This window comes from Engystomops pustulosus, chromosome 3 (genome assembly GCF_040894005.1).
Source record: "Engystomops pustulosus chromosome 3, aEngPut4.maternal, whole genome shotgun sequence".
Lineage (NCBI taxonomy): Eukaryota > Metazoa > Chordata > Amphibia > Anura > Leptodactylidae > Engystomops > Engystomops pustulosus.
Genome location: NC_092413.1, coordinates 14,767,100 through 14,790,224, shown reverse-complemented (window position 1 = coordinate 14,790,224; position 23,125 = coordinate 14,767,100). Strand labels below are relative to the sequence as shown.

The window sequence follows — 23,125 nt, the reverse complement described above, 5'->3', positions numbered from 1 at the left end:
AAATTTATATATATATATGTCTAATGTGTCTGACATGTCAGAATCATGGCCTTTAAAAAAAGAATCGGTACTTTCACAGCTCATTTACCATAGTCACCATAGGGCCCGGCAGCCTCCATGCAAGGAAGGTCAGCGAGAAGCTATTAGCGGGGGGGTTCCCTCCTGAGATTTCCCGCTACTTATTGAGCTTGAGGTTAGCATGACAGTAACGCCGAATAACTGGGCTGTAGGTTTTTTAACAGTTAGCCAAGATTTCCCCATAGTGTTTGTCACTTCAGAAAATTGCAACGAAGAAAATGAAGTCCCAGACAGCCCATCTCGGCGGCAGAAGGCCTCATAAGTTGTTTTTAAAAGAAGAAGGATGTGTCGGGGGCCCGGAAAAAAAATACACCGCGATCCCACAGGATTACTGTCAGGAGGAAATAATAGAGATGACAGATACGGGGAAGTTCTAGCAGTACTTTCTAAAAAAAAAAAAAAATGAAAAATTGCTAATGTTGATGAAATGGGTGGAAATTTTTGGAAGTGATGAAAAAAAAACATATATACTCGAGTATAAGCCTAGTTTTTCAACACAAAAAAATGTGCTGAAAACCCAAGAACAAAAATATATTAAAATTCACCTTTCTGGCTTCCGTCGCTGCTGGATATATACTGGGACAGGGGGCTGGCTATATACTGGGGCAGGGGGCTGGCTATATACTGGGGCAGTGGGCTGGCTATATACTGGGGCAGGGGGTTGACTATATCCTGGGGCAGGGGGCTGGCTATATACTGGGGCAGGCGGCTGGCTATATACTGGGACTGGGGGCTGGCTATATACTGGGGCAGTGGGCTGGCTATATACTGGGGCAGGGGGTTGGCTATATACTGGGGCAGGGGGCTGGCTATATAGTGGGGGATATGGGCTGGCAGGCTATATACTGGGGGACAGGTGCTAGCTATATACTATGGGGCAGGGTCCGGCTGGCTATATACTGGGGGGCAGGTGCTGGCTATATACTATGGGGCAGGGTTCGGCAGGCTATATACTGGGGAGGCTGTGACCAATGCATTTCCCACCCTCGACTTATACTCGAGTCAATAGGTTTTCCCAGGTTTTTGTGGGAAATTAGGTGTCTCGGCTTATACTTGGGTCGGCTTATACTCGAGTATATACGGTAGTAAAAAAACAAAAAATACAATTTAAAAAAAAATATTTTAAAATATTTTAATAGATCGACACACCTATTACAAACCCAGGTACATCTAAACGGAATATGGTTGAGCTGCAATGCCACAAGCAACTTGCGGATGGGTGTGGCTCTGTTTATTGTTTTAAAAGGCAGCCATGTTTTTTGTAAATTGTGTAAAATACCTTTAATTAGGTTGTCCCACTGAATACATCTATCCCCTATCTACAGGATTGCAAATAAGTGTCGGATGGTTGGGGCATCATTACGTTGGGAAAGAGCGGGGGACCTAAAGACTAGAAAGACCTGTAGAAGCGACTAGAACGTCAATCACCCATGTGCAGTGGTTTTAGGATCTTCAGTCTCTAGTTCACCAGATAACTGAAGGGTCCCAACAGTCAGACCTCCGGTGATCTGATTCCTAAGTCTTAAGTTCTTAAAGGAACTTGGGTCCCTGATGCTAGGACTCCCTCATCCATTCTTAGAGCACCCTCTTTGTATACACACACGTTGGAGTTCACCATGGTTTTGTTGTGTTGAATGAGAGGCTTGGGACTAGGGGTGGATTAAGACCGCCATGGGCCCTGGGCTGTATGAATATTTTGGCCCCTACAAGTCTGGAATTACTTCCTACATATGCTACTAGAATCAGCTACTTGGGGATTGGAGGAAAAGTCCCTTCTGCTTCCAGTCTGCAGATTCAGAACCTTTGGAGGACCTTCTTAGGTTCCAAAAGGGCTCCTGTGTTCATGTGTATTGAGAGCAGGAACAGATGTATGAGAATTTCATGGGTGAAGGTCCTTCTTAGTCTAAAATTTAGTAGGTAGTTTGGGTGACCATGGGTACCATAGAAGGCTTGGACCACAGGCTACCACCCAAACTGTCAACATTATAATCCATAACAGCTGGGACCCCTGTACTAGGAATGGGACTCCCAACAATATAGCAAATATCTGTTAGTTGCAAGTTCATCCTGGCCCTTAGGGTGTCTAAAGGCCTCTGTGCCATAAAGGACATCTGTGTTATAGATGGCACAGGGTAAGGGGGACCCAGTTACAGATGATGAATTGAGATCCAAATGGGACCAGCAGTAAGTGCCCAATGTTGAGGGCTCCTTTTATTGGGCACTATAGTTTCCACACGTAAAGATCTACATACATACCTTATCGAGTACTTACTTGTAGTTTATATTGTGGACTAATGAGCAGCCGTCTAAGGTCCAAAACCAATATAGAAAATCTAGAATGTCCAGTACTAGATGGTGCAATCGCGATGGTAGGGTCTGGTCCTTCCATTCCTGGTCTGGTCCTTCCATTCCTGGTCTGGTCCTTCCATTCCTGGTCTGGTCCTTCCAGGTGAACAGGAAAATAAGAGAAGACTCTACAGTTGTTTACAATGATGGTAAGAGATTCTTAAGATCTTTTTCTCTTTTCCTTAAGATTCCGGGAATATACAACTCACCATATAGACAATATCCGGATGAGATGGAATTCAGGTTAAAGAGAGCAAGACCACCGAGCCATCGAGAGCTTCCAAAGAAAGACCATGATGGGAGCTTTGTAGACTGGACAGATTGTAGGCCCTTCTATTCATTCCCAACAACCCAACCTCTTCCTCCGATTGGCCAGAAGAAGCCACAGGTAAGTACTTAGTGTGCAGTAATCCCACAGCGCTATCTATATATACATGGCTCTGTTATCTTCAGTCCTGGAAGTTATGGAATTAAGATGTCAGAACAGAACGGAGATGACGTTAGAACTTCATGTAAGAGAAACCATACTCACCAGAACTTACCAGAAGTTCCTACAATGAGAATGAGATAACAGGATCCTGGACCAATGGAAGGAGATCCTCTGATTGGATGGTAGCGGGTCTTACTTTTGTTGTTGCCCTGGCACTATGGGGCTCATTTACTAAGGGCTCCACGGCCGCACTTTCGTCGGGTTTCCAGAATTTTTCCGTTTTGCGCCAAATTCCGACGGGATTTTGGCGCACACACCGGTTTTCACGCGACAGAAATCGGGGGCATGGCCTTCGGATAAGCCGAGGGATTCGGAAAAACTGCGTAATTTAAAAAACAAAATGGGGCAGATTTACTTACCCGGTCCATTCGCGATCCAGCGGCGCGTTCTCTGCGCTGGATTCGGGTCCGGCCGGGATTTAATAAGGTAGTTCCTCCGCCGTCCACCAGGTGGCGCTGCTGCGCTGAAAAGCATCTGAAGGCGCCGGAATTCACCGAGGCCAGCTGAGTGAAGGTAAGCGCGTCCCGAGCGACACATTTTCCGTTTTTAAATGCGGCGGTTTTTCCGAATACGCCGGGTTTTCGTTCGGTCACGCCCCCTGATTTCCGTTGCGCGCATGCCGGCGCCGATGGGCCACTATCCGATCGCGTGCGCCAAAATCCCGGGGCAATTCAGGTACAATCAGCGCAAATCAGAAATATTCGGGTAACATGTCGGGAAAACGCGAATCGGGCCCTTAGTAAATGACCCCCTCTGTGTTGCAAGATCAAGCACTCACATGCACAGGGAAGAAGAAGGTGAACTCCGGCGGACCTCGGCGTAGCAGCAACACGGCTGGATATCGGGCGCACGACCTTAGTGAATCCTGGTAGAACCCGGACCCACGTCGGACAATGCGCCGCTGGATCGCGACTGGACTGGGTAAGTAAATGAGCCCCAATGTTCTATAAAGCCAAGTCCTGCTTAGTCCTTGTGTAGCTGAACATGGTGTCCCTCACGATGCATGGCCAAACCAGTGTTGGCCATACCCAGGGCTCTTTCAGCCAATGGCAATCACCTTCCTTGTCCAAACTGAGCACGGAAAATATTATTGGCCAAAAGAGCGTTTTGTATGGCCAACCATAGAGCAAGCATACCTCCTGTGTATTGGTGTAAATTAGGAGGAGAGGATAAAGAGCCACTGCTAGACTCTACTACTGGTGGCCCACCTCCCCATGAGCTAATACACTGGGCATGTAGAAACCCGCTACCCCAATCCTAATCTACCATTCAGTCTGGTTGCCCCTATATACATTACATGTTTGGCTGGACCCTGCCCAAATTGATGGTTTGGCCAACGGTCATGTGTATGGTCATTTTATTTGAAACAATCATGGAACCCAACACAAGTCATGGCCTACACCATTCCAGAACCTTCTACTGGTATTAGGACAGAATATTTTCCATGAATATTAGTCATCAAGTGATGCTAGTTTAATGTAGTTTAAACTCTCCTATAGGGACGGTCAGATGTAACAACCTTCTGCCCATCTGTGGAAAGTGCGGGAAGTGCTCAGTGATACTTATACGCCATTTGTGTTATTTACGGTCTATAACTTTTATGGTAACTGGTTCCGATTATTGGTTTCTATTAATGTAAAACATAAGTGAGGAGAAATGAGGCGCGAATCATTCTTTACCTTCATCTTCACTTCTAGTCCAGATGTGACTGGTTACCCAGGAGCCATTAGAATATATAACAGCATGATAAGTTCTCTACAAGTTCTCCAGGATACTCCGAGGGTAATCAGAGAAAAACATCTATCTATCTATCTATCTATCTATCTATCTCATATCTATCTATCTATCTATCTATCTATCTATCTATCTATCTATCTATCTATCTCATATCTATCTATCATCTATCTATCTATCTATCTATCTATCTATCTATCTATCTATCTCATATCTATCTATCTCATATCTCATATCTATCTATCTATCTATCTATCTATCTATATATCTCATATCTATCTATCTATCTATCTATCTATCTATCTCATATCTATCTATCTATCTATCTATCTATCTATCTATCTATCTCATATCTATCTATCTCATATCTCATATCTATCTATCTATCTATCTATCTATCTATCTATCTATCTCATATCTATCTATCTATCTATCTATCTCATATCTATCTATCTATCTATCTATCTCATATCTATCTATCTCTCTCTCTATCTATCTCATATCTATCTATCTATCTATCTATCTCATATCTATCTATCTATCTATCTCATATCTATCTATCTCTCTCTCTATCTATCTCATATCTATCTATCTATCTAATATCTATCTATCTATATCATATCTATCTATCTCATATCTATCTATCTATCTATCTCATATCTATCTATCTATCTATCTCATATCTATCTCATATCTATCTATCTATCTATCTATCTATCTATCTCATATCTATCTATCTCATATCTATCTATCTCATATCTATCTATCTCTCTATCTATCTATCTCTCTATCTATCTATCTCATATCTATCTATCTCATATCTATCTATCTCTCTATCTATCTATCTATCTATCTATCTATCTTCTATCTATCTAGCTATCTACTTTTAGAAAATTCAAGCAGCACACGTTTTTTCTGATGGAAAACGAGTATGGGTGCAGGCTCAATAAGATCAGGCTCCAGATCCTCCAAATAGTCAATAGAAAATAAGCAGCACTCCAGGACGTAAGTTGTCAAGTAGAAAAAGTGATGGTCTTTATTCCATGTTTTTAAGAGTACAAAAAATTGTACAGAAGCATCTATACAATTTTTTGTACTCTTAAAAACATGGAATAAAGACCATCACTTTTTCTACTTGACAACTTACGTCCTGGAGTGCTGCTTATTTTCTATTGACTATCTAGCTATCTATCTCTCTCATATCTATCTATCTCTCTCATATCTATCTATCTATCTATCTCATATCTATCTATCTATCTACCTATCTATCTATCTATCTATCTATCTCATATCTATCTATCTCTCTCATATCTATCTATCTATCTATCTATCTATCTATCTATCTATCTATCTATCTATCTCATATCTATCTATCTATCTCATATCTATCTATCTATCTATCTATCTCATATCTATCTATCTATCTATCTCATATCTATCTATCTATCTATCTCTCTCATATCTATCTATCTATCTATCTATCTATCCATCTCATATCTATCTATCTCCTATCTATCTATCTATCTATCTCCTATCTATCTATCTATCTATCTCATATCTATCTATCTATCTCATATCTATCTATCTATCTATCTATCTATCCATCTCATATCTATCTATCTCCTATTTATCTATCTCCTATCTATCTATCTCATATCTATCTATCTCATATCTATCTATCTATCTATCTATCTATCTATCTATCTATCTATCTATCTATCTATCTATCTATCCATCTCATATCTATCTATCTATCTATCTCATATCTATCTATCTATCTCATATCTATCCATCTTCTACATACGTTTGTTATTCAGGCCCTGCTTTCTTCTAAAATCAACTTTAACAATTATGCTAATGAGCAAGAAGGGCTCTGGGAGATGTACCAGAGCTCCTCCATGCTGTAGCCTCACAGGCTGATAAGCTGTACAGGAGCACACACCCTTCCCATTGTGTGATATTACAGCAGGCAGAGGGAGGGGGGGGAGTGCCAATGAGAGAGAGGGAGACCGTGTAACAGCTTGTGAAGCTGCAGCATGGAAGGGCTCTGGTAATGCCCATCATAACGTCTCTGGCTCATCAGCGTCATTTTAAAAGTTGATATTCCAAAATTCCTTGTGGATGGCGTCCATTGCATGTGACTGATCAGCATTTTGCACAAAATATGTTTTTTCAAGGATTTGATGGTTTTGGTTGCAAGAGAGGTTGTTACAGTGCAATGCTCCTAATCCTCCTTTACTCACAGGGTCCATTCCGGGATCCAGCTGAAGTTTTCCAACAACGTTACAGGCCCCTGGAGCCGACACTTAGAGTAGCCACGTCGTTCAATTCCCTGGAAGAGGCCAGAGAAGAGCTGAAGAGACAGGAATGGAGGAAGGGTTTCCAGGAAGAGAGGTAATGTTACCGAGACCCTATCAGGGTGAGAAATATCCTATTGGCCAGGTTTCTTCATCGGACAGTCCCATATCGTGTGATGGAAGGCGGATTTGGATATTTATTTGTAGCTCCAATGTTGAAAGTTGAGATTCTCATCTATAAAATGTCACCAGAAGCTCGGTTAGAGGTGCTACAGAGCCCAATATATGCATGTTTGAAGCGGTCCTTCCCTCAAGCCTCTTAGCATGACTCATCTTGCTCAAAAGTGACCCTTTTCTGCAGATTTGCTTACAATTTTGGAAGCAATTTTTAACATGAATGAGAGATTTTTGCACAGAACAGGGAATGAGAGATAATATTTCATCCTACTGGTGACAAGGCTGGTGACAGGTTCCCTTTAAGTTACCGCTATATGAGCTAACCCCATTAATACAGAACACTCCACCGCAAGAGATAGATATTAAAGCGCAATGATTGGATTTCACTCCGTTACATATTAGGGATTGCGCTTCTGGATAAATTGTTACATATTCAATATTTGGCTCCTTTTCGGATCTGGGAATTCTCCTATCTAACCCCTAGTTATGTTCTTAAAGGCCAAATGGCGCAGGGGAACACTGGGTCCCAAAATACCAAAGCTCTAGGGTATTGTATTACATTGTAATCCCTTCCAGACCACAAAAAATATTCTCCCAATTGTAACTTTAAAGGGGTGTAACGCTAAACAGGGGCATTTTTTAGCATAATAAAGGATTACTGAATACTATCAGTCAAGTGTCTATCCAGATCCTCCGAGCTCCGTTAATAGAATTTCAAGTTACCGTATTTTTCGGACTATAAGGCGCACCGGATTATAAGGCGCACCATCAATAAAGGCCCACTAAAACATCTAGGTTCCTATATAAGGCGCACCGGATTATAAGGATGAGTGACTAGCAGGTGGCAGACCTGTGCACAGTTCCAGGCAGCTGTTGTCTGTAAGTACAGTTCATATATATAAGGCGCACTGGATGATAAGGCACACCTGATTATAAGGATGAATGACCAGCAGGTGGCAGACCTGTGCACAGTTCAAGGCAGCTGTTGTCTGTAAGTACGGTTCATATATATGGCGCACCGGGTTATAAGGATGTATGACCAGCAGGTGGCAGACCTGTGCACAGTTCCAGGCAGCTGTTGTCTGTAAGAACGATTCATATATAAGGCACACCAGATTATAAGGCGCACCTGATTATAATGATGAATGGCCAGCAGGTGGCAGACCTGTGCACAGTTCCAGGCAGCTGTTGTCTGTAAGTACGGTTCATATATAAGGCGCACTGGACTATAAGGCGCACCTGATTATAAGGATGAATGACCAGCAGGTGGCAGACCTGTGCACAGTTCAAGGCAGCTGTTGTCTGTAAGTACAGTTCATATAAGGCGCACCATCAATAAATGCCTTCTAAAACATCTAGCTTCATATATAAGGCGCACCGGATTATAAGGTGCACCTGATTATAAGGATCAGTGACCAGCAGGTGGCAGACCTGTGCACAGCTCAAGGCAGCTGTTGTCTGTAAGTACGGTTCATATATAAGGCGCACTGGACTATAAGGCGCACCTTTGGTTTTTGAGAAAATCAAAGGATTTTTTGTGCGCCTTATAGTCCGAAAAATACAGTAACCAATTCCCTGAGAGGACTACTCTTTCTCTTTCTTATCCCCTGGGACCCCCACAATCACAAGAACCGACCCCACCAGTCATGAAAATGGGGATTCCCACCTCACTTATGTCTTCATGTGTCCCTTTGCTCCATTCAATACTACAGGAGTGCCAGAAATTGCCAGTTTCGGTGATCGGATGCAGTACTCTAGTGGTTGAGCTGATGATAGATATTACCACCGCCGGCTCTCTGCAAGCTTTGCTCTGAACCAGTAATGGTTAATATGTTGAAACTCTCAGACATTTGCCCCTCTAACCTGGTGCAGACTTCCTGTTATCCTTAGTGTGCTATCCTAATTGGGGTTAAAGCTTAATTGCTAGCTCTATCGGGTTTTTCTTCGTTTGCTACTTCTGTACTTCTGGTTTGAGATATTTGGCTCTCGTTCTTGACTATTCTTTGTTTTTTGCAATTTTGTGCCTGATTTGATATCTCTGTTGTGACCCTGATTGCTGATGTTCCCTGTGTGTTATTTTTTTCATGTTTTATTTGGTATCCTTACTTTGGAGAAGGTAGGGACTGTCTTTGTGGTTGTCCTGTATCGCCTAGGATATGCTAAGGTCAGGTGTCCCCATTAAACAATGTCTATGAGAGTGCTGGAGATACCTGTGCGCTGTGCTAAGCAACAGCTGTTACTAGAGACATTTTTTAATATTATTTTTAGATTTTATATTTTTCCATTCTTCTTATAAAAACTTTTGACCGATATTACCACTTCCTGGTATAACTTTTAAAAAACAGAACAAATGAAAATACATTAACATAACTTTGGATGATACTTTAAACCTCTAATTTCAGGTATTTGGTCAATTTTTTTTTACATTTTGGGTAATAACTGTCTAGTATTACAAGACTATTCAAGTTAATAGTAATAGATGTTACATGTTGGTGGTGTCTTTTTAATTTTTAAAAATGTAAGAGGGGCGATTGGGTATGTTTTTTTATTACAATGCATTCTTTTTTTATTGTGTTGTGTAACATAAAATACATTGAAATTTTTTTCACCTCTTTTTGTTATTTTTTAAAAATCGAAAACAAATCAAAAATAGCATTATACTTAAATTGAGTACCTACTGTAACTATCTCTAATTTACATTTCTTTGGTAATTTTTTTATGTTTTGGGTATTAACCGTTTAATATTAGACACTCAATGAGTTAAGGTCGCAGGACGGCGCACAGATACTAATAGATTTTACATGTTGGTGGTGCCTTTTGATTTATAACAATGTAATAGGGGGTGGCTGGGTATATTTTAGCTTACAATGTATTATTTTTCATTGGTTTGTCCAACATAAGATCTATTGAAAATTGTTCTTTCCCTTTTTGTTACTGTAACAAACTTAAAGAATGCAAAAACATTATGACATTATTCATAACTTAACAGCATATAGTAAATATCTCTAATTTAAAGATATTTTCAGGGTTTTTTGGGAAAAACTTTAATATAAGAAAACTAGAACAGTTAAGGTTGCAGGAGGGCGCACAAATAGGTGAAATACTAATAGATTTTACTTGGTGGTATATTTTCATTTATAATAATGTAAGAGGGGCCTGGCTGGGTATATTTTTGCTTACATTGCATACTTTTTTATTGTTTTGTGTAACATAAGATCCATTGAAAATTCTTCTGGCTCTTTTTACTTAAAAAAAAACAATGACAGTATATAATAATTTGAGAGCATACTGTAAATAAGTTGAGGTTGCAGGAGGGTGCACAAATATGTCAAATACTAATGTATTTTTCTTTGTGGAATTTTTTTATTTATAACAATGTAAAAGGGGAGTTAACTGGGTATATTTTAGCTCACAGTGCATTATTTTTCATTGTTTTGTGTAACGTAAGATCTATTGAAAATTTGTGCACCTCTTGTTGCTTTAACAAAAATAAACAATTCAAAAATGACATTATACATAACTACATAAAACTGTAAGAGGGGCTTGGCTGGGTATATTTTTGCTTACATTGAGTACTTTTTCATTGTTTTGTGTAACATAAGATCCATTGAAAATTCTTCTGGCTCTTGTTGTTACTTTTAAAAAAACAAAAAACAAAACGAAAATGACGATGTATCTATAAGTTAAGAGCATACTGTAAATATCTCTAATTTGCACATATTTGGTAATTTTTTCGGATAAGGTTTTGGGTAAAAACATTTAATATTAAAACATTAGATGAGTTAAGGTCGCAGGAGGGTGCACAAATATGTCAAATACTAATAGATTTTTCTTTGTGGAATGTTTAAATTTATAACAGTGTAAGCATTATTTTTCATTGTTTTGTCTAACAAAAGATCTATTGAAAATTTTTCCACCTCTTGTTACTTTAACGAAAATAAACAATACAAAAATGACATTGTACATAACTTAAGAGCATAATGTAAATATCTCTAATTTGCAGATATTTAGTCATTTTTTTGTAGTATAGTTTTACCCAAGTTTTATGCAAGTTTTGGGTAAAAATTGTTTAATATTACAACAGTGGACGAGTTAAGGCCGCAGGAGGGTGCACAAATATGTCAAATACTAATTGATTTGACTTGTTGGTGAAATCTTTAAATTTATAAAACTGTAAGAGGGGGTGGCTGGGTATATTTTTGCTCCGGTTGATATAATATCACTGAACGACCATGTTTGTATCGGTTTAAAGTGTAACCCCGCAGACTGATTCTTTGTGTGTGTGTGTGTTAATAATCAGGTATGACATGAGTACACACTGTATTCCCAGCGCCACACACTGCAATTTAGCTCCCGATATCTGAAATGTTTTAAGGCAGATTTCTCCATCGCCTGCCATGGCTTTTCAGCCATGGGATCCCAGGAGAGAGCAAATTTTCTTTCATGTCGGAGCATAAGAAAAATGTACTATTAAAATGCAATTCAGAAGTGATAAAAATTGTAAGTGCGGCAGCCGGCTCACAGCACCTCTTCTGTATACTCAGGGACATTGGGGCCACATTAATTTTTTTCCACTGATGTCCATCCCATGTGCAAATTAGCCTTGGAAGTAGTATAATCCGTCTTGTATGAGGGCTGCCGATCCCGGGAGGATATACATGCTCCCGCACTGGCGGATAATTTAAAGCTAAATTAAGTGGATTTAATTGCAGGATTTGTTTCGCCCTTTTATCAAACGTTCTTTAAAAAACAAGGCCTTTAATTTTTTTATTTTTTTTTTATATTTTAATTTTTTTTTTTTTTTAATTACAGTAAAATAAATTAAAGCAGCTCAGCGGCAGCGATGTTTGAGATCATTCACAACAAGAACTTTTATTTCTTTTATCCTTTGTTAAAATCCCTTTAATTTATCTAGTACCTCCCAGGAACCGAAAATGGAGATTATTGTCAAAATGACGCTTCATAGACATAGACACGTACATAACATATATGTAAGGTATTGTAAAAATTCAAAGTTTTTTATTACCGTTTAAAGCATCTTTTAGAATAAGGATTGTGTCCTCACCCAAAATTGACCTGTCCCCCCCCCCTTTTCCCCAAAATAAAACCTAAACTTCATGGGAATGAATTTGTTAGGGGTTTGTCCACGCCATGTTGGTCACGCGGTTACTTACATAACAGAGGAGGCAGAAAGGAATATCATAGACAATGTTACTTGGATCAAAAGGGAACCTGACTCTCTGAGTAGCAGTAAGCAGCATGTGATAGAGCAGGAGGAGCTGAGCAGATTAGTGATGGAAATTACAGCTCTTCTTAGTGAGCTGGCTCATTAGGCTCCACTCACTAAGATAAGCCGGCTCTTCTGGCTCCTGAACGGCTCCCTATTAAATAAATAATAGGGAGCCGCAGGCCTGTCAATCATCCCACACCACTCCACTTTTAACCCAAATGTATCAGGTTAAAGGGGGCGTGGTGAGATTGTTAGGGGTGGGGTTACGTGAGCCGTTGGCTGGCTCACTGAGGGGAGCAGGCTCCCATTGTTCACGAACAAGAGCCGGCTCTTAGAGCCGGCTCGTTTGTGAACGACACGTCACTACTGAGCAGATTGTACATAGTGTCCTATCTGCAGGCAGCATGTTATAGAGCAAGAGGAGCTGAGCAGATTGTACATAGTGTCACATCTGCAGGCAGCATGTTATAGAGCAGGAGAAGCTGAGCAGATTGTACATAGTGTCCTATCTGCAGGCAGCATGTTATAGAGCAGGAGGAGCTGAGCAGATTGTGCATAGTGTCCTATCTGGAGGCAGCATGTTATAGAGCAGGATGAGCTGAGCAGATTGTACATAGTGTCCTATCTGCAGGCAGCATGTTATAGAGCAGGAGGAGCTGATCAGATTGTACATAGTGTCCTATCTACAGGAAGCATGTTATAGAGCAGGAGGAGCTGAGCAGATTGTACATAGTGTCCTATCTGCAGGCAGCATTTTATAGAGCAGGAGGAGCTGAGCAGATTGTACATAGTGTCCCACCTGCAGGCAGCATGTTATAGAGCAGGAGGAGCTGAGCAGATTGTACATAGTGTCCTATCTGCAGGCAGCATGTTATAGAGCAGAAGGAGCTGAGCAGATTGTACATAGTGTCCTATCTGCAGGCAGCATGTTATAGAGCAGGAGGAGCTAAGCAGATTGTACACAGTGTCCTATCTGGAGGCAGTATGTTATAGAGCAGGAGGAGCTGATCAGATTGTACATAGCGTCCTATCTGCAGACAACATGTTATAATTCAGAAGGAGCAGAGGAGATCAGACACTGGGGGGGATTTAATATACCTTATCCACCAGTATTCTGCCAGACACGGCATGTAAAAAGCAGCAGTATTGCCATTTTTGTTGGTTTTCGGTCCCATACACCCCTTTCTCAGAATGATAGGGTGATGGGGACCAGGTTGGGTGGGGATGTGGACACATTTTCACACCATATTCACTTCCGCCTCTGCCGATAATCTGAAATCTCCAGCGGAGCGTCTTAGTAAATCCTGCGTGTAGTGCACCAACGTGGAGGGGGGGGGGGGCGACTGGAGCACTTAGTCTTAAAACCCCACTATGTACATTGTGTTCAGCGGCTCCTGCTCTATAACATACTGCACATATAGGGCACTATGTACAATAAAATAATGCCCAGAAGGTGATATACGAAAAGACTAATGATTTTTTATAAGTTTATACCCATTTCTGGATGAGCCCACCAGACACGTGACATCCATGTCCTGTGTGTTGGCGACGTGGCTGATGTTCCTATACATCCCCCTCCTTGCTGGCGCTGACATATGGCTCTAAAGATGTCTTCCTCCTCTGAACACAAGTTACCTTCCCTCTGTACTTAGTATAAAAGAGACATTTCACGCTGCGGCGTCTTCTGGGAATTCATTGTTCTTATGTGAAAACCCTGAGGCCGTGTCCACGCTGCCTCCAAATGCCTCAACATATGTAGCACAGGAAAGGATGCGAGAACCCCGATGTGATCCGAATGCACCGCCGCCTTGTATCTTCTGACAATCTAGTTAAAGAATAAGCAGAATGTGTCACTGTGTGGCGGTATTATGTCTTGGTATATCCATATAAGAAACAATGCACTACTTACGGGCAGTATAATATGTATAATACTAGTCCTGAAGGGCAGAAAATGGGCACCAAGCTTAGAAAGCTTCTACCAGCTTCAAAATATTAGCAGCATCATTGATGGCTCTTCTTGGCACCAGCACTTTTTTACTAGGATCTTCTCGAAACTTAAAGGGGTTCTCCAGGATAACAAGAAATCCTGTACATTCCGGCCACTATTTTTTTTTTTTTTTAAATCTCTTTATTTCAAATTGTCCAAAAACATCTTTTCAAGTTGATGAGATGATCACATAGATAATACCAACCCATCCCACCCTACGATTAGTCCGCCCACGGTCAAGGGTAGAAGAAAGAAAAAGAAATGGAAAAAGGTCCCTATTTTGATGGGCACAGACTCGTAGCCGGTCTTCTCTTCCCATGGTTGGTCTTCAGTAGACTCATGGCCAAGTGTCTTCCTTGGGAGTTACCCAAACAATAACTTTCTTAGCATCCTAGAAAAGGCTAATCCTATCTGGATTTCTGTGTATGACCCTGGCTCCGTTCTCTGACTCCTATCTGTAAATCGTATTCTGCTCTTTTGACAACCCCGGCTTGAGTTGACTGTTATCCGTATGCACCTGTCCCGACCTTGGCCTCTACCTTGGATTCTGCCTGTTTGCTGCCAGCCCTGACCTATGTCTTGTATTGTGGATTTTGTCTAACTACCGCCTGCCCTTAACTTGAACTGTTGGACTGACCATTCTCCACTGATGCCTGGTTATTTGCACCAGTGTTCTCTGACCCACTTAGTTCAGCCGTTTCCTCTACCGTGACTACTCCGAGGTATTCTTTTTTGAATGAAGACATGGATGAAAGGGCGAAAACCACAGGGGGGAAATTAGATACTTCCCCTAGTATTTGTTAAAGGAAACCTACCACTTAAAATATACAGGCGGTCCCCTACTTAAGAACACCTGACTTACATACGACCCCTAGTTACAAACGGACCTCTGGATGTTGGTAATGACTGTACTTTAGTCCTAGGCTACAATAAACAGCTAAAACAGCTATCACAGGCGTCTGTAATGAAGCTTTATTGTTACTCCTGGTTCTTATGACAATCCAACATTTTTAAAATCCAATTGTCACAGAGACCAAAAAATTTTTGACTGGGGTTACACTTATAAAATATACAGTTCCGACTTACATACAAACTCAACTTAAGAACCAACCTACAGACCCTATCTTGTATGTAACCCGGGGACTGCCTGGACATGGCACCAGCTCAGGGTGAGCTGGTGCCGGAGCATATTTTTGTTAGGGGAACAAAGCCCCTATCGCAGAATTATAAGTTATATTAACTTATAACTCGGCGCACCATACTTGGGCACGGCGCACCATGCGCAACTTAGCACGGGGAAACTTAGCACGGGGAAACTGTGACGTCACCGGCTCTCCAGCACTTTAGAATCCGGCGCACGTACGGGCGCGCGCATGGTGCGCCGTGCCCAAGTGCGGTGCGCCGAGTTATAGGTTAATATAACTTATAATTCTGCGATAGGGGCTTTGTTCCCCTAACAAAAATATGCTCTGGCACCTGGCACCAGCTCACCCTGAGCTGGTGCCATGTATATGTGTATAAACCTTTAAAGTAAAAAATAACGCTTATTCCTCCGATCCTTGGCATCATGACCTCCATTCTCTATGCTTTTGGTCCCTCCCAGATCAGAAATTAGATCAGTCCTTGCATGACCACAGAAGCTAATTACTGGCCTCAGTAGTCACATGCGCAGGTATAGGGACATCAATGCGAAATGTTACTGTTCTTGTACATACGACCACCAAATCCAAAGTGAGTAGAAATAGGAAAAAAAAGCCCAGAGGGTGAGTATGTCAGAAATCACATGGTGGTCATACATGAGGTTCTCACCAGATATGATTGTGCTCAACTCCAGTATGAGCATGTTTGTTGATCCATGTGGGTGCAGCTGCGTTGTTATCCTCAATTGGTCAGGCTAAGTCAGTTGGGATTCTTAATTATTCTCAGACAAAAAATCACAACACTTTTCAGGGTCTTGAACGGCCCCTTTTTCAAGTCGCTGGCTTTTCGGCTTGTCCTGCGAGTGGGCAAAGGAAAGTCTTTCCTCCAGTTACGCACAGTAGAAGCCAAGAAGCCAACTAAAATTTCCACTTGAAAAAAGGACACCAAAACGCGTATCGACTTCTCACCACAGTTTGGGAGCCACAACTCCAAAAATATTTTACACCACCAGGATTTTACAGGCTTGCTCAAAAACCCTCTTTACCAAGGCGTAGAAACGGTATAAAACACATAATAAATTTGGGGCTCACAACGTATCACAAGTTTTTTAGCAATTTGTTAAAACACCTTTACAGCAGTCATAATTAATTCTTCTGATGCAGAACTCCAAATCCGATGCATAGTCATAAAATTAAGATACAACTTCTAGAGGAATGGAAAGTTGGCAGAAGTTCTAACTTCGATATCACATTTTTTCTTTTAGCTTTGCTCCATTTTCTTCGTTCCATAAGAATAAACGCTACGAACCTCTCCTTCACGCGTCAACGGAATACAAGCAGATCCCTCCCAGCACTCAGCGCTTCCGAGATGACGATCAAGTCAAGTGGGTCTCACAGAAGGTAAAATATTCTCTGTGCATAAGAAAATGGATTCCCAAAGGACAACTTATAAATGGGGTTGTCTGTTGGGAAAAACTTATTACCAAATAGTCAAAAATATTCCCCCCAAATTTCTGTTTTGGCGTAGCATTGGTACTCTACCGGTCTCTGCTTCTTGGTTTCTCTTAATACACCAAATAACTACTCAACCCATCACTGGCAAGAGCTACGACCCTGCTAGTGGTTTGAGGATCATGGCAAGAGCTATGACCCTGCTGGTGGTTTGAGGATCACGGCAAGAGCTATGACCCTGCTGGTGGTTTGAGGATCACGGCAAGAGCTATGACCCTGCAGGTGGTTTGAGGATCATGGCAAGAGCTATGACCCTGCTGGTGGTTTGAGGATCATGGCAAGAGCTATGACCCTGCTCGTGGTTTGAGGATCATTGCGAGAGCTATGACCCTGCTCGTGGTTTAAGGATCATGGCAAGAGCTATGACCCTGCTGGTGGTTTGAGGATCATGGCAAGAGCTATGACCCTGCTGGTGGTTTGAGGATCATGGCAAGAGCTATGACCCTGCTCGTGGTTTGAGGATCATTGCGAGAGCTATGACCCTGCTGGTGGTTTGAGGATCATGGCAAGAGCTATGACCCTGCTGGTGGTTTGAGGATCATGGCAAGAGCTATGACCCTGCTGGTGGTTTGAGGATCATGGCAAGAGCTATGACCCTGCCGATGATTTGAGGATCATGACAAGAGCTATGACCCTGGTGGTGGTTTGAGGATCATGGCAAGAGCTATGACCCTGCTGGTGGTTTGAGGATCATGGCAAGAGCTATGACCCTGCTCGTGGTTTGAGGATCATTGCGAGAGCTATGACCCTGCTGGTGGTTTGAGGATCATGGCAAGAGCTATGACCCTGCTGGTGGTTTGAGGATCATGGCAAGAGCTATGACCCTGCTGGTGGTTTGAGGATCATGGCAAGAGCTATGACCCTGCCGATGATTTGAGGATCATGGCAAGAGCTATGACCCTGGTGGTGGTTTGAGGATCATGGCAAGAGCTATGACCCTGGTGGTGGTTTGAGGATCATGGCAAGAGCTATGACCCTGCTGGTGGTTTGAGGATTATGGCAAGAGCTATGACCCTGCCGATGATTTGAGGATCATGGCAAGAGCTATGACCCTGCCGATGATTTGAGGATCATGGCAAGAGCTATGACCCTGGTGGTGGTTTGAGGATCATGGCAAGAGCTATGACCCTGCTGGTGGTTTGAGGATCATGGCAAGAGCTATGACCCTGGTGGTGGTTTGAGGATCATGGCAAGAGCTATGACCCTGCTGGTGGTTTGAGGATCACGGCAAGAGCTATGACCCTGATGGTGGTTTGAGGATCATGGCAAGAGCTATGACCCTGCTGGTGGTTTGAGGATCATGGCAAGAGCTATGACCCTGCTGGTGGTTTGAGGATCACGGCAAGAGCTATGACCCTGCTGGTGGTTTGAGGATCATGGCAAGAGCTATGACCCTGCTGGTGGTTTGAGGATCATGGCAAGAGCTATGACCCTGCTGGTGGTTTGAGGATCACGGCAAGAGCTATGACCCTGGTGGTGGTTTGAGGATCATGGCAAGAGCTATGACCCTGCAGGTGGTTTGAGGATCATGGCAAGAGCTATGACCCTGCTGGTGGTTTGAGGATCATGGCAAGAGCTATGACCCTGCTCGTGGTTTGAGGATCATTGCGAGAGCTATGACCCTGCTCGTGGTTTAAGGATCATGGCAAGAGCTATGACCCTGCTGGTGGTTTGAGGATCATGGCAAGAGCTATGACCCTGCTGGTGGTTTGAGGATCATGGCAAGAGCTATGACCCTGCTCGTGGTTTGAGGATCATTGCGAGAGCTATGACCCTGCTGGTGGTTTGAGGATCATGGCAAGAGCTATGACCCTGCTGGTGGTTTGAGGATCATGGCAAGAGCTATGACCCTGCTGGTGGTTTGAGGATCATGGCAAGAGCTATGACCCTGCCGATGATTTGAGGATCATGACAAGAGCTATGACCCTGGTGGTGGTTTGAGGATCATGGCAAGAGCTATGACCCTGCTGGTGGTTTGAGGATCATGGCAAGAGCTATGACCCTGCTCGTGGTTTGAGGATCATTGCGAGAGCTATGACCCTGCTCGTGGTTTGAGGATCATGGCAAGAGCTATGACCCTGCTGGTGGTTTGAGGATCATGGCAAGAGCTATGACCCTGCTGGTGGTTTGAGGATCATGGCAAGAGCTATGACCCTGCCGATGATTTGAGGATCATGGCAAGAGCTATGACCCTGGTGGTGGTTTGAGGATCATGGCAAGAGCTATGACCCTGCTGGTGGTTTGAGGATCATGGCAAGAGCTATGACCCTGCTGGTGGTTTGAGGATTATGGCAAGAGCTATGACCCTGCCGATGATTTGAGGATCATGGCAAGAGCTATGACCCTGCCGATGATTTGAGGATCATGGCAAGAGCTATGACCCTGGTGGTGGTTTGAGGATCATGGCAAGAGCTATGACCCTGCTGGTGGTTTGAGGATCATGGCAAGAGCTATGACCCTGGTGGTGGTTTGAGGATCATGGCAAGAGCTATGACCCTGATGGTGGTTGGAGGATCATGGCAAGAGCTATGACCCTGATGGTGGTTTGAGGATCATGGCAAGAGCTATGACCCTGCTGGTGGTTTGAGGATCATGGCAAGAGCTATGACCCTGCTGGTGGTTTGAGGATCACGGCAAGAGCTATGACCCTGCTGGTGGTTTGAGGATCATGGCAAGAGCTATGACCCTGCTGGTGGTTTGAGGATCATGGCAAGAGCTATGACCCTGCCGATGATTTGAGGATCATGGCAAGAGCTATGACCCTGCCGATGATTTGAGGATCATGGCAAGAGCTATGACCCTGGTGGTGGTTTGAGGATCATGGCAAGAGTTATGACCCTGCTGGTGGTTTGAGGATCATGGCAAGAGCTATGACCCTGCTTGTGGTTTGAGGATCATGGCAAGAGCTATGACCCTGCTGATGGTTTGAGGATCATGGCAAGAGCTATGACCCTGCTGATGGTTTGAGGATCATGGCAAGAGCTATGACACTGCTGGTGGTTTGAGGATCATGGCAAGAGCTATGACCCTGCTGATGGTTTGAGGATCATGGCAAGAGCTATGACCCTGCAGGTGGTTTGAGGATCATGGCAAGAGCTATGACCCTGGTGGTGGTTTGAGGATCATGGCCAGAGCTTTGACCCTGCTGGTGGTTTGAGGATCATGGCAAAAGCTATGACCCTGCTGATGGTTTGAGGATCATGGCAAGAGCTATGACCCTGGTGGTGGTTTGAGGATCATGGCAAAAGCTATGATCCTGCTGAAGGTTTGAGGATCATGGCAAGAGCTATGACACTGCTGGTGGTTTGAGGATCATGGCAAGAGCTATGACCCTGCTGATGGTTTGAGGATCATGGCAAGAGCTATGACCCTGCAGGTGGTTTGAGGATCATGGCAAGAGCTATGACCCTGGTGGTGGTTTGAGGATCATGGCCAGAGCTTTGACCCTGCTGGTGGTTTGAGGATCATGGCAAAAGCTATGACCCTGGTGGTGGTTTGAGGATCAGTATTACTTATGAAGAACCAGGAAGCATAGACGGATGGTGCAGAACCGAAACGGGAACGACAGGAATGGAGACGTAGGTATCTGTCATGTCGTCTTCTATCCGTCTATGTATCATCTATCTATCTTTTTGGTATCAATCTGATCCATACATTTTGTAGAGATATCAGGGCCCACATTTTTTTAACATCCCACTATCCAATCTATGTATCCTGATTTATGTAAGAGCGGCTCAGAGTTCAGTCTTCCTTTCCCACGCGCTGATTTTCCGGAGGACGGCGCCGCTTAATGATATGCATGAGTTTTTAGTCCGTACACAAGACTTTTACGATACACAATGCAGACAAATATCGAGGGCTCCAAAGATTTCATTTAGAGAACCTAAGCATATTGCACAGAACATAAAACTGACCTTTACCGTCTGCGGCTCCGGGAATGGAGTGGGATGTGGAACACATCATAGATTTAATGTGGCACAGCGCCGTGTGCGGGACTTGGGTGGGCCCGTGACTGCTTGCCCATTGCACCCGATGATTGAATCTGCTGTCACCAGCATCCTGATAATAATGAACATTCGGCTTAACGACCGTGATGATGATTATCATAATTGATGTGCAGGTGCTGTGTGTGGGGATCATTGCAGCTCAGCTCCATAGTGGAGAGACATCCCATACTTATGGGTCATATTGTTGGAATAAAATGCACCAACTCCCCATGTAATTCCTCCTCATCACATCACCTTTAACAGTGGAATGACTCTCATCACCGGCAATTGATCCATTTAATATCAAGCAAATTTTCTCTTATCATTTTCCAATGCCCCCTTTCTAATGCCTGGCTTGCAGGGGCAAATGAAGACTGCCACGGGCCCTGGGCTGTATGAAAATTGGGGGCCACTCATTTTTTTTTTATGGTTTGACACTTACTGCCTACATACAGTGCCAGAACCAAGCTTCCTGGGGAAGAAGCTTCTGTCAGCTTCCAGTTCTGTAGTTTGAGGTCCTTTGAAGGTCCTGAAAGGATTCTTATATACATGTGTGTTGAGAGCCAGCACACAAATATGAGGATTTTCTCTCTGCAGACCAGTATCAAATGTGGTGACAAAGTTTTGATAGTTACTGACAAAAATTAGTTTTAGCACAGCTGGAGACCGCCAATTGACAAAAAATTCCAACAATACATGTATCAGGCTTCTTCCTAGCCTAGATACAGGCTTGTATATCTGTCATCACTTCCTGGTTGTGACATCAGCCCTCAGGGCATTCATATAAATCAGGACAGCATGTTTGTAATTGGCCAATATGGAGCATGTGATGAGTCACATGCTTGTGACATCACTGACGGTCCTTTGCCAGAACACTATGGCCTTTTACATGAATCAGGACAAGTTGGTAATTGGCTGATCTGAAGCATGTGATGAGTCATGCTTGTGCCATCACTCAAGGTCCTATTTTCTTGCATTCCTCTACTATAGCCACTCCCAACAAGCCTCCTGTTATCTCTAGCTGTTCTATACGGTTTCCCATGGTTACCAGACAGCATGGCAAATGGAGATTAGCCTGGGGGAGCAAAGTAAAGCCTCTGCTAGCAGCTAAACACCTGCAGATAGATAATTAGAGTAAATTAGAGAATTGCTTATTTTTGCTTAGTACAGAGTTAGGCAAAAGTTAGTATACTTTACAGTTACTTTAAAGAAAGAGTTGGACCTCAGTCTTCTGCTTAAACCACCCGTATTAGGATCCACTTCTGATGTTTGGAGACACTTTGGTACTGATTGATTTTGAGGGCACATGTCAGTAGGTTTGGGGTCCCAAAACTGTTAGCATTGTCCCAAGCATATGCAGCTCACTTCTCCCCATTGCCGCTATGCAGAAAAAGTGGAAAGTAACTATGAGTCCAATGAGTTAGCCCACATGAGTCTCAGGCACATGGTTGGTGCACCAGGTGAAGCTGGGTGCAGTATACCTCACCCAAGTGAAATGGATGCCCACTACTCCACCCAGAGACTTAGCTGCTGTGACTCACCGAGAATTTCATGAGTTAGAAGTTAACTTCATTTGTCTAAAATCCTGAGCAAATATCTGCTAGACCAGCATCTTGATTAAGAAACCAACTTCATATTAGTTATAAAAACCTCAATGATTGATGATGACTTCTTTTATTCCGACGCCTTCTCAATGATTTTCTTGGCTATACTGTAAGCTCTACAGGTTTCTACGAGTCCTGTGTAAAGGTCGGAGGACTCGTAGAGAAATTTTAGTGCATCTAACAAAGATGTTGCCGTCAACTGGCAATTTTAATTTGTTTTCTTATTCTCTCCATCAATCACCATTTCCGGATGAAGTGCAGACGTCGAGGCTTCATTGGGTCTAACATTGATTTCACTTGATTATTGTGAACTGGACAGAGATTCTGAGGTCATGGGTCCAGAGATACGTTATGTTGTGCAGATGGCGGAGGTACAATGCCAACACGTTCAGCGGCACAGATGAGGGTAGCAGTGTGTAGCGTTCACTCAACAAGGGTCAGATGGTGGAATATATTCACCTTTCCATCATCTGTGTGTATATAACGCATCGAAAAGATGAAAAAGCAATGAATCCTGGGCAAAAGCTGTATTTTTTTTCATACAG

The 23,125-nt window shown here is 42.9% G+C and overlaps 1 protein-coding gene across 2 annotated transcripts in view; it reads left to right on the top strand.

Moving 5' to 3' along the window:
- Positions 1-23,125, top strand: part of SPATA17 (spermatogenesis associated 17) — a 119,565-nt gene that overhangs the window by 75,175 nt on the left and 21,265 nt on the right. For both annotated transcript variants that reach the window (XM_072140114.1, XM_072140113.1), the window contains 3 exons: positions 2,612-2,812; positions 6,894-7,042; positions 16,744-16,879. In XM_072140114.1, the coding sequence (XP_071996215.1) occupies positions 2,612-2,812; positions 6,894-7,042; positions 16,744-16,879 (486 nt within the window). The remainder of the gene's footprint in view (positions 1-2,611; positions 2,813-6,893; positions 7,043-16,743; positions 16,880-23,125) is intronic.